Source organism: Spea bombifrons, chromosome 6 (assembly GCF_027358695.1).
Source record: "Spea bombifrons isolate aSpeBom1 chromosome 6, aSpeBom1.2.pri, whole genome shotgun sequence".
Taxonomy (NCBI): Eukaryota; Metazoa; Chordata; class Amphibia; order Anura; family Pelobatidae; genus Spea; species Spea bombifrons.
Window position 1 is genome coordinate 15,417,385 of NC_071092.1, and position 12,616 is coordinate 15,430,000.

General features: G+C 37.3%; 1 protein-coding gene across 1 annotated transcript in view; it reads right to left on the bottom strand.

The window, feature by feature from the left end:
• Nucleotides 1-12,616, bottom strand: part of KIFAP3 (kinesin associated protein 3) — a 69,023-nt gene that overhangs the window by 39,955 nt on the left and 16,452 nt on the right. The window contains exons 6-10 of the mRNA XM_053469412.1: nucleotides 11,732-11,831; nucleotides 10,864-10,988; nucleotides 8,636-8,734; nucleotides 6,838-7,016; nucleotides 2,956-3,118 (exon numbers count right to left, since the gene is read on the bottom strand). Coding sequence (XP_053325387.1) covers nucleotides 2,956-3,118; nucleotides 6,838-7,016; nucleotides 8,636-8,734; nucleotides 10,864-10,988; nucleotides 11,732-11,831 — 666 coding nt within the window. The remainder of the gene's footprint in view (nucleotides 1-2,955; nucleotides 3,119-6,837; nucleotides 7,017-8,635; nucleotides 8,735-10,863; nucleotides 10,989-11,731; nucleotides 11,832-12,616) is intronic.

The following is a 12,616-nucleotide window of genomic DNA, read 5'->3' on the forward strand; positions in this document are numbered from 1 at the left end:
TGGGAAAGTAGGAGGAAGCACACATTTTTACTACCACTAGTAACTTTTAGAAAAGCCTATAGAACATATTTCTGCACATTTAGATGACAGAACATACGCTTCTCATTAGGAGCATCGCCCTGTTTAACCTTTCTGTTCTGCATAACTGGTCATGTATGAAGAACATTGTTTCTTTTTTTTTTTTTAAATACAGAATATAAGATGTATGGAAAATTTGTGCTACAATCCTTTAAAGTCTATGCTGGTTTTCCAAAAACATACCCAAAGGAGGCATTGCACATGCTTGGCAGAGCAAAAACTCTGAAAACCTAAAAAAATAAACTCAGCGGGATACTGGCACAGGCATATGAATTTTGGAAATTAACTACTTCATTATTGTAGACTTGATAAAGCGTCCCAACATCCTAAAATGCATTTCCAGTACCTGGAAGAGTTGTGTACATGCAACACATACAGATATACAGCTGGTATATCAGCACTAGAAAGCAGCCATGCGATTGCACATCCCCTCATATCCATAAGCATTTCAGGCCTAATATTACAGATATTGGGTTTGTTGCATTTTGATTTGCTAAGCGTTTTCCTTAAAATCAGGCCTGTTAAGTATTGCCATGTTCATATTTAAAAAAAAAAAAAGAGATTAAATAATACTGAAACACAACAAAACGGCAAAGAAAACACACCAGTAGGTTATAAAAGAATCTAAGAGAGATTCCCTTTAAAAAATACACTCCAGCAATTATATGCACTTTGATGGTCCCTTTAAATTATCAAGGGCGAATGCATGGGGGACTCTGCAGAAACCCCCATATGCATCTGCCCCTTTACTTGTCCCCCCAGCTATTATACATACAGCAAATGTATAGTATGTTGAATACTATGTGAATGAAAGTGAACACTGTGGGCAGGAATCTGTTCAGATTGATTTTAAGGGGAGATATGTTCCTACTACTGATTGGCTGCTTCAAATAAAATCATTGGTCCACAGAGGAAGAGGCCAGCAGCAGAGCTGCAGCTTCTTTTTCAGGTAAGTACTTTATTTTTTTTTTGCATTTTGAAGAATGCAATTTAAAGATTGAGTGCCTTAATATGCATTCTTCTCTAGCGGGGCTGTCTTAAAAGGCAGTCTGCAACTGCACAGCTCAGCAAATTACATATTTTATTATATTTTAAGTGTAATAGTTATAATGCTAATATCATATTTTATTAAACTATAATAACAAACTCTGTGTTGATCAAATATTCCAAATTATTTTTGAAAAAGTCTTAGTGCTGTTTCTTTTATCTACTACATCACTTTGCAAAATTAGAGATTAAATGTCCTACGTTTCTGCAGTGGCAGTAATATGTTGCACATTATATAGCTTCTATTGGTATTGCAACGTTTAAATTTGAGAAGTAAAGGTAAATGTGTCTACTGCATGAAAATGGCCTTCAATAACTTAAATATGCAGTTTATATTTTCTATACATAGAACAGCACTTTTAATCATTTGCAACAGAAGAGTACTTCTCAGTTCACACAGCAGATGTCACTAGGAACCAAAAATGCTAAAGAATGCATTCAATGCCAGCATGTGTGTACAGTGTACTTGTGCTCTTTTTATTAGCCTACATATCCATGCACACATATGCATTATATTATATATATATATATATATTATGTATATATACACACCAAAGTAATAGATGTTAAAACAAACGCTATTATATTGGGAGGTAGCTTAGTGCCAGACAAACTTACAAATGTACAATAACTGCATAAATACTCCTTTGTTGAGGCCTATTTTTTAACATGTCTATATTAATTTTGAACAGTAGAATGTCAGTCTTACTCTACTCATAAACACTTTTTTTTTTAAAAGGGAACTGTATATTATCATGCCTGGTGCCCTCCATTCATTACTTAAAGGAACAGTCATGTCAAAGTCATGCAGGCGCAATACACCAGCTGTTGGCAGCAACCCCTAAAACAAACATAGTCTGTTTACCCGCATCAAAAAAAGACTCACTGAGGCAATAAAAATGACCATTACTGCGTCTTTAACCATTTCAGTAACAGACATGTATGCTCTATGGGTATATAAACTGCTCCAAAGCTACTTAGTCAAGAACGTATAGCTTAAGAATTGATCCTTTGGACTGCACTAATAATCTTGCCTTTGCTGCATGATCTAGCATTTACAAACTAATATGCTCGGAACTACCACAGAAGTGTTTTCTCATTACATGGTACCTGGCTGGTTGGTTACATTAACATAAAATAAGTGCATGTGCGTGTGTATATAGTAAAATATGCAATGTACAGTTGGTATAAATACCAAATGCATATTCTATTGGGACAGCTAATTTTCTCCTCTCAGCATCTGCATGATTAAGTACATTATGTCACGTGGCCTTAAATATTATGTTAAATGTTTCCAAAACAATTACACTGACAAGAAAAAACTTCAAGTTAATTAATTATGCCCAAAATAGTTTTTTCTCCTTTAAATACTAAATATTTCTTATTAATCATCCAATGCAATTTGTCTCCCTTCTAGACCTTGCTTGCTAATGCCTGCTATGCTCAAATTTAAAATGATCTTAATAACTTACCCAACCCACATTGCTACTTCACCTGGTTATATGACCCACCTTAGTAACTTCACTCTACTAAAGACTAATGGCTTACCACACTTATCATGTCCTCCCATTCCTGACGAAGATTTTAGTCTGACTGATTGCAGGTACATGTATGCTTAGGCCACACTGAACATCTAGAAACAATTTATTGTGTCTGTGTTTTTGCATCTATGTGAAGCTGTACCAAAATGTCAGGTAGTTCTCAGATACCTTACTTGTTGTTTCAGAAAATATAAGGTTTTTATACTATAATATAAAACATATGTCTCACCATGAGAGTTAAAGATGATAAAGACAAGCACTGAATAAAGTGAAAGTATATTATGAATACCTAAGAGCACAGTAAGCTTTGGGAGAAGTCCAACTTGCACCATTTTGTTCCGTAGGCCAGTGTCAAAAGAAAGATTTAGAAGAAGCCGCAAGGTTATGTTCAGCAAGTCTTCGTGCTCGCATGGCACAAGCTTGGACAATTTTTCAATGACATCCATTTCAGCCTACAAAAAGCATAAACATTATTAATATAATTAACCTTCAACTTGGTATTGTACTATAAAATAAAAATGCACTCAACAAAATTCAAGTTCAACTCAAAAAGACTCCAATGAAGTACCGTATTGGCCCGATTATAGGTTGCACCCGATTTAAGGCCCTTATAGTTTGGTGCTATTTTAAATAAAAATTGATTTTTAAAGAAAACATATATATTAAGAGGCATTTCAAATTCTGGTATTTTAACTCTTTCTACCATGCACACATTTTACCACCAGCCTTTGCAGCAGTATTGTTTGTGTGTATTTTTTGAACTTGAAATTTTTATTGATTTTTCATAACAAAAGAAAATGCATGGACAAAAACATGAGAGAAAGACTGTACCGAAATCAGCAAACAGCAGACCAATGCAGTACAATGTGCCACATAGCGTAATAACAGAACCTGGCCAAGTATATAGTAAAACATAGCATAATACAAGTACATGGTCAAAGAATCAAAAGAGCAAAAGGAAATGCAATGAACAGCAAAGCAGCCATATACACTTGAGGAGTACACAATCAGTGTCATGCTGCGTCGGAATAGGGACAACGTATGACCTGTCCATGGAAGGAGGGACGAGGGAAAACAGGAAAGACGGGGAGGGAGGGAATAGAGAGGAAAAAGAAAAGAAAAGAGGGAGAGAAGCCTAGAACGAACGAACAGCCTTCAAGGTCCATGGAGTACGCATGTCATGGAGCAGAAAACCAGGAGGGGTGCCACGAAAAGAGGTAAGATAGAAGTCATCCCACCTATCCCAAGTAGCCTGGAAAACATGAGAGGTACCCATCGCCGAGTGGGCCATACATTCGTACGTACGAGTAGTGGCCACAGAGTAAAGCACCTCACGTATGGATGGAGGTGTAGGGTTCTTCCACTTCCTAGCAATACAACTCTTAGCAGCCAGGAGGAGATGCATGAGGAGTTTACGACATGGTGAATCTAGATCAGAAGGGAGCATGTCTAGGAGGGCGACCGAGACAGAGGAGACAATTGAGACTGGAAGCAAATGATTAATGAGCGCGAAAACTTCAGACCAAAAAGTAGTCAACATAGGACAGTCCCACCACACATGAGCCATCGTCCCCCTGTGGCCACACGACCTCCAGCACAAAGGGGAGGCTTGGAGAGCTTGGCGGGGACATAATACCAGCGGAATATGACTTTACGGTCTGTTTCAAAATGGGTAGCATTTCTGGACACACCTCGGATCTGTTCCAAGGCCGTATACCAATCCTGAATATCAAAGGAACATTGGAGCTCTTTTTCCCAAGCCTCCATATACGGAAGCTTACGATCGGGCGCACAATCCAGCAACGCCGCATAGCAAACGGAAATGGCATGTGGGACAATGGGAGCCTGAAGACAAAGCTTAATAATTGGAGGCATGGAGGCCGTAGACGGAGTAGGTTTCCAGTATTTCTGAATGACGTTACGGAATTGTAGGAACTTCAGGAAATCCTTATTGGAGAGGGAATAATCGACTTTTAAGTCTTGGAAAGAGCGGACATGACCTCGCAAAATAAAATGGTTAATGGTCAGGACACCAGCCTGCAGCCAAGAGTCAACGGAGACATGAGGCAATAGTGAGCGTAAAACCGTAATGGGCGCATATGCAGATAAGGTAGATGGAAACCCAAGAGTGGTACGGTAGCTGTCCCACAAGGACAGTGACAATTTTGAGGTGGGTAAAAGATGCGGCAGCGGTGGGCGAACAGACTTCGGGAGCCAAAGTAAGTCGCTGAGGATCCACGGTCGAACAAAAGCATTTTCAAGGTCAACCCACGCCACACGTGCCGCAGCGGAGAACAGGTGGAGAGTCTGTGTGAGGGCAGCAGCCAGATTGTATTTCTTAACATCTGGAACTCCCAGGCCTCCCAGCATTTTGGGTCGTTGAAGGAGACGAATGGATAGCCGGGCTTTCTTGTTAACCCAGATGAACTTGGAAACAGTCGACTGAATTTCGCGGAGAAGGGTAGGCGATATAGGGACCGGCAACGTCCGGAACAGGTAGAGCAGCTTCGGATAAAGAGTTCATCTTGAAGGAGACAATCCTACCCGTCCATGACAGTTCAAATTTGGACCAGCGAAGCAGATCTTCCTTAATCGCTCACCAGATAAGTTGGTAATTTACTTTAGCCAAAGTGTGGACAGATTTAGTCAGCCGAATACCCAGGTTGTGTGTATTTTTTTCCACATGTGTTGTACATTTAGGTATGAATTTACAGCTCCTATTATATGTCACTGTCACACAACATCCTAAGGTGTTCAGAAACATCTCCTAGGTACTGTAATACCCCATCAAATCATACATTTTTTAAAACTAGACATCCCATGGGCATTTAACATGCCAGTATTTTAACTATTTCCATGCGAGAATTGTTTGTGAATTTTAGGACTTACTCATAATTATTTATATATATATATATATATATATATATATATATATATATATACACACACACACACACACACACACACACACACACACACACTGGATTTTTGGACATTTTGTTGGAATTGGAATGTTCCCCTGATGGTGACATCAGTGGAGAAATATTTTTACATGTTTTTTCTTATTTTTTTTTATATTGTGCTGGGCTGGGCTCCATTGACTAGCATGGTTGAATGCAGTGCATATTTGATAGTCTCCTAAGCCCTTCTACAACGAGCGTCCACCGCCATACAGTTTATGGCATACATTGACGCCCCAGTGAGGGGTTACACATGGCCCCTGATGCCGATCTCTGTGTTGCTGAATGCCTCAACATCAAGACATTACAGCAACACTGTCTGGATGAAGAAAGCAACGGTAGATCGCTTTCTACGTTTAAAGTCATGACGTGTCAGACACGTCAATTGTCATTAACTGACCGTTTTTCCATGATGTGCCTGGCACGTCAGTTGTCGTCAAGGGGTTGGAAAAATCCCCGAGCACTGTTAAAGAATAGAGATCCCTTTATTTATTGATGTACCATATTGCTCACCTTTGTGAACGGGGTAATTGGATTTTTTAACTAGGATTTTTTTTTTTAACAGCAGATATTCATACATCTTCAGAACCTTGATATTGTTTTTTGGAAACTAGTCACAAAATTATTGTATTATTGTATTATTAACTAATGTTTTTCTCATAGCCTGATTGCTACAAATAGGAATAATAAAATCACCCTTGCAAGTGTATTTGGTTTGCAGGAATATAATCCAGCTGCAAAAGATCCCAAATATATATTTTTAAACTACTTTTATTAAATTATAGTGTGTAGAAGAATAAAAAGCCAAGCCAGCAAATATCCAAGAATGTATGTAATACAGATCTCACTACGGTCCAGAAGACATATATGATTGAAATCAGTGATTGTCGGATAATCTTGTATTATGTTCATTTCAATTTGGTAATAAAACTGTTGGAGCAGGCAGAAAAACATATGGAAGAAGAACAAAAGACATCTGGATTCCAGGTATATACATGAGACCTCTGTTATATTAATAGTATAGCACTCACCAACTAGGCAGAAGTTAAGAAAAATAATCCAATTTAAATTTAAAATACATGTCTATTACACACACAGGGTATTAAAAAAAGGTTAGCCACCATAGTGTCTACACAGTTTTGGAATGGCACTGTAAAATAAGCACAAATAATTGTTCATTGACAGATTTAGTTTTACATTTGAAAGCTCACCATATCATTCTTGTTTTCCATAAAGATGCTCAGCTTCTTAAGAAAGGACACAACAAGGATGAGAAGGTCAAAGTTTTCACGGTCCAGGGCCTTTACCAACATGTGTACAATGTTTTTGTTTCTCATCTTTAGTTCAGTACGAGTGTCCTCTGCGAGGTTCAGCAATAAATATAAGGCAACTACAAGAGATAAATATGGTGGTATACTGAAAATATAATAAAATGACCATAGACCAAATTAAAAGACCAGTTATGCCCAATACTTGACAACAGCAAACCAAGCAGAATTCCTTTATGAGCAAAGCTTATTTACTTGCGTAATGGTTGTCGTCTGCACATAAACATAGGTGGGCAAACTTTGAAACCACATGTTCATACATTCCTTATACTACAAAGCTGTATACAGTAATGTAGTTTAGCACTGACAACCCTCCTTTCTCTGCAGACCAAGAGTCTGCCATTGTTGTCAGTCATGTAATATTTTGGGTGACTTTCCCAGTTATGACACCACACTAAGCAGGTTCTGTATAGCAATGATAACAAATTGAGTTCCTTCATAGACTCTCACTAGCCAAACGGGTTTATCTACTATAGGGAGAGATGACAGGAGTGTTTGCAAGAGAGTTCTTAAAATTTACTATACATTGTGCAGGTCCAAGTCCAGTGTGCTTTTGCTACAGCAAGAGCTGTACCACCAGCCTTTATCAAAGTTTGTGGCAATAACGTTTGTGTGTTTTGTTTCAAACATGTTGTACTTTAGGTATGAATTTGGCACATGTCACTGAGAAACACCACCTCAATATGTGTTCAGATACATCTATTGAGTATGGTGATACCATGCATTGGTTGGTTGGATCGTTTGAGGGATAAAAGGGCACATTTGGATTTGGGGGGTGCCCATTTTGTTGTTTCTTTTTGTTTCGACATCTGGTCAGTCCACGTCCTATTTTGAACATCTTTTGAACTTGGCCAATTCGGTTTACCCTATCAAACCATACATTTTTAAATTAAACACCCCATGAGTATGTTAAATGCTAGTATTTTAACTCTTTCCATGTCAGGACTTTTAGGAACATACATTGCTAATGTTATGGTGGTTAAGGGGTTATTAATAAATATACCCCATTATATTGTTTACCACAGGCAGCATGATAAGAGGCCCAATCTTTTTGTCTAGTAGACTTGGAAAACATAACAGGCTAAAGTAAATTAAATGCAAAACCATGAACTGTGTTAAAAATGAAAACAGCACAATTGTTTTGATAAAACTATATATATAATCTAGTAATAAATAAAAGGTGGGAGGTTCTCTTTAGGCAGTTTTCCCTAGTGGCAAGATTTAAAACTAAACTTTGTGGCACACTGTCATGTCACTTGCATGTTAGTCTGCTAGGTGGGCTAAGGCATCAAGTACAGCCATCTAAGATTTGGATGTGCCATCATAGTTTTTAGATGGCAAAATTAAACTTTGCATTACCACTGACAGAGTTATAAAGATATACATGACTTCTACAGGATGCAGACATTTTAGAATGATCAACTTCTGATGAACTCATTAAAATACTGTTCCACAGAGTAGCAAGAAAAAAACGAAATGAGAGTTACTTTTGATTAAAGTTTTTGAGAGCTATTAAAATATACTTAAAAAATGCACTGTATGAATTGAGGATAGATTTAAATACACAGAACAGCTGACAGACAAATGACCACATTCCACCATTAACAAAACACACGATTCACTAAAATATGAATTATCGAAGGACATTTGATTTTGCTCTACTATGAGAGTTAAAAAATACCTCGTAGAAGCTGTTCTTGTTTAACAAGTAGGCCCTGGTATTTTTTATATGTCTTCTCATATTCTTTTTTCACAGTCTGATTATCTGGGTCTTCATCGAGTAAGAAATGTAGTCAAGGAATATTTAACTTTGTTAGCATCACACAAAATGATCATATCACTTTAAAGATGGAGTTGCTCAAAGAGGTTCAGCATCCCAACACTCTTTTACTGCTCTACTGGATCTGTCCTGCTGCAGCTACAGACATCACAGGAGAAACTATTATTTCCTTTCAGAAAAGAACAGCGGAGTTTGTGCATGTTGTGCATCCTGCCAAAATATAACCAAGTAAAAGTTCCCTAGTAAAATGATGTACTGTTGTGTAATAAACTAAAGCATAGGATGAAAGGGAACAGCATACACACAGATCCGGTAACTTATTCCCTCAATACAAGACAACTAACATTGGAATGCTTACATTCAGCATTGGGCTACATGACAATTTTACAAAAATGGCTTATATTCAAACTCAAAAGTCTGAGAGAAAACTAAACCTGCTATGTTTAAAAATGTAATGTGTTTCCCCCCCCACTAACATTTGAGATTGCTAAGATTTGATCATTCTTTGGTGAGCACAGAAAGAGAATTCCAGTATTAACGATAATAAACTATGACCACTTGCAACTAACCCCTTAAGGACCAGGCTGTTTTTTTATTTTTTGTACCCTTGGTGCCCAAGGCTGTTTTGTGGTGCTTGTGTTTAGCTGTAATTTCCTTCTCTCCCATTTTGTGTTCCCACACACTTCAGATTCTATTTGTTGATCATATCATCTAATTTCCTATTAAAAAATATGATGAAAAATTCTCACTTTTAAAAAAGCTAATGAAAAACCTGATAAATAGATTCTACTATTATTGAAATACCCAATGCTTTTATGTTTTTTTCCCTTTATTCTGCAAGTTATTGGGCAATAAGTACAAGTAGCGTTTTGTTATTTGAAAACCATGTGCTATTCTGGGTATCTTTGAAGTCGGCCAATGCAATTTACCCATATCAAACGATATATTTTTGAAAACGTGACACCCCGAGTTATTTCAAATGCTGGTATTTTAACCCTTTCCATGCACTAGTTCTACTACCACCCTTTGTCAAACTTTGTGGTAGTGATTTATTTTGTGCTTTTTATCACACAATTGTACTTCAGGTATGGATGTAGAGCTCATGGTATATGTCACTGTCAAAGAACACTCCAATTTGTGTTCAATAACATCTCCCGTGATACCCCCCCACACACACACACGCATGGGTATGTCAGATAGTTTGGGAAATGTGCATTTTTTAACTTTGACATCTTTTCCTACTGCTCCCATGTCCTAAGTAGGCCATCTTAGAAGCCGGCTAATTACATTTTTTAAATCAAATTCTATCAAACCATATATGATTTAAAAGTAGACACCCTGTTATTTCAAATGCTGGTATTTTAAATCTTTCCATGCACAATTTTCTACCACCAGTCTTCGCCAAACTTTGTGGTAGTAATTTTATTTTTAGACTCCCCTTGGGTTTGAAATGCTAGTATTTGAACTCTTTCTATGTCAGTATTTTTGGGAAGATACAGAGCTAATTTTAACACTTGCTCATAATAATAAACTTTTTTTTTCTTGATTATTTTTGGACTTTTTTTTTACATTTTGCTGGAACTGGATGGTTCTATTGATGGTGACATCACTGCCCATCGTTCCCATTTTTTTATATTTTACTAATCACATTACGATTAGAAAACTGGGTTCCATTGACTTGCATGGTTGAATGCAGTACCTGTATTCAACCTGCAAGGCAAACCAGGCACGTCACTGTTCATTAACTGACCGTTTTTGACTGGCACAATATTGGTCGTTAAGGGGTTAAAATCTTGGCAGAGTCTCTTGGTATCTGTCAAGCTTAAAACACCTGTACTGAGAGGCTTCTATTAAAAAAACTCACATAGTATCACAAATTTAAGTGCAATGACTAACCTCCTGTGCTATTTTATATTAACCTCTGCAGAAAAATCAAGCGGTCTCCATAATTTAAACCAAATTAGTCCTGTACTGTTGAGTAAACAAACTGGTGGGTGAAGTAACCTAACCTTACCAAACAAGCTCAAATATTATATTCCATCTGCAAATGTAGATAATGGCAATTGGTAATCTTTAAAAACACAGTAGCAGGTGCAAATACGCGTTTTTTTATATTTCTTAAAGGATATCTGCTTTCTTTTTCTTGGATAACTCTTCTTGCCAGAGTTCATGTCTTTTTAACTCGTGATCGATGATGTTCATACAGAGTGCACCAATCTTGTAATGTGTGATCAACCCATGAAACTGAGAAAAACTATAAAGAAAATGTAAAAAAAGCTAAATACAGTGGTTCACTATTATAGTTTGGGGAAAATAACATTGCTTATATTGTGTTATACCTACTCAATATTCAGAACAATACATTTATGCATTTCAGTATAAATTAGCATTAACAAAGAAAAGCAATGAAAATCTAAAAAAAAAAATTAACATCTAAGGAGAATCCAATACTATAGCTGAACACTGGTTTAGAGCCAATGATACAACAAAGCATACATTCCAAAAAAGAAAGTAAGTATACTATAGAAATACCAGCATTCTACCGTATTTGCTCCATTATAAGACAAGGTTTTTTCCAGAGCATATGCCTTATACCTCCCTATATGCCACTCTGCCCCATGATATGCCAGAGTGGCATATAGGGGTATAAGGCATATCATGGGGCACAGTGGCATTTAGAGGGTTAAAAGGCATATCATAGGGCACAGTGGCATATAGGGGGTATAAGGCATTTTTGGGGCAGAGTGGCAAGCCTGGGGGCAGATGTGCATAACTGGGGGGTAGGTTAGAAGATAAAAGGAAATAAAAACAAAAAAAATAATTTTCTCAATCAAAGCTTTCTAAATTAATATTCAGATTTTGGGGGGTCATTTTATAATTGAGCAAATTCGGTAATTGTAATTATCTGAATTAACACTTAAAGCAAAGGTTACCCAAATCAATCAATGCCTCCAAGTGTTACTGTTCAGAGTTTGAATAGAAACATTCTAAGCTCACCTGGAGAAGCAAAAAAATATATAAATTATATTAGTGGCAAGTTCCACACTCTGCTTCCAGTCTTCTCTTAGAACTCTGGCTAGAGCCCCCAGGGCTGTCTCTGTAAGAACAAAATTAAACCGGTTAAATACAGGCCCAGTTCCGACCCCGTATTAAAGTTACAATGTGTATAAAGCATAAAATACGTATATGGAAGTTAAGACATACTTCAATACACGTTTTGGCAACACAAATCCTGCTTTCAATGCAAAGTAGCCAAAGCACTTAAGAAACTCCAGAGTGTTGAACATACCACAAGGTTGAGATTAACAGAACTTCACCCTGTTTGGATCTTATAATAAAAAAAAACATTTATGTCTACAAGAGCATGCCTACATAATATATATCACTCATGTTTCACTCAGGCCTAATGTGTGTATAGGTATAAGAAAGAATGAAATCATGAAATGATTTCTTACAGCTACCTATCAGAATGCATAGTGCCTACTGTCATGTTTGTTGGAGGAGGGATGATGGGCTGGGGCTGTCTATGGGGGTTTGGGTTCTCCAGTGAAAGTTAATGTAATTGCTACAGCCTACAAGACATTTTAGACAATTGTATGATTCCAACTTTGTGGCACCAGTTTGCGGAAGGCCTTTTTCTATTCCAGCATGACTGCGCCCCTGTGCACAAAGCAAGGTCCATAAAAACATGGTTGACATGGTTTGCATGTCTGCAGAGGTGCTGCCAAGCCTGCTAGCATTTGGCACCCTCATGCTTAATGAAGTTGCGTTTTCCAGTTGAGAGGGGAGTACATACATGGTAGAATTTTAATAATAGAAACAGAATAATAATAGAATTTTAACAACCTATGCTGGCAGGCCTGGTGATACCTATAGAAGAGG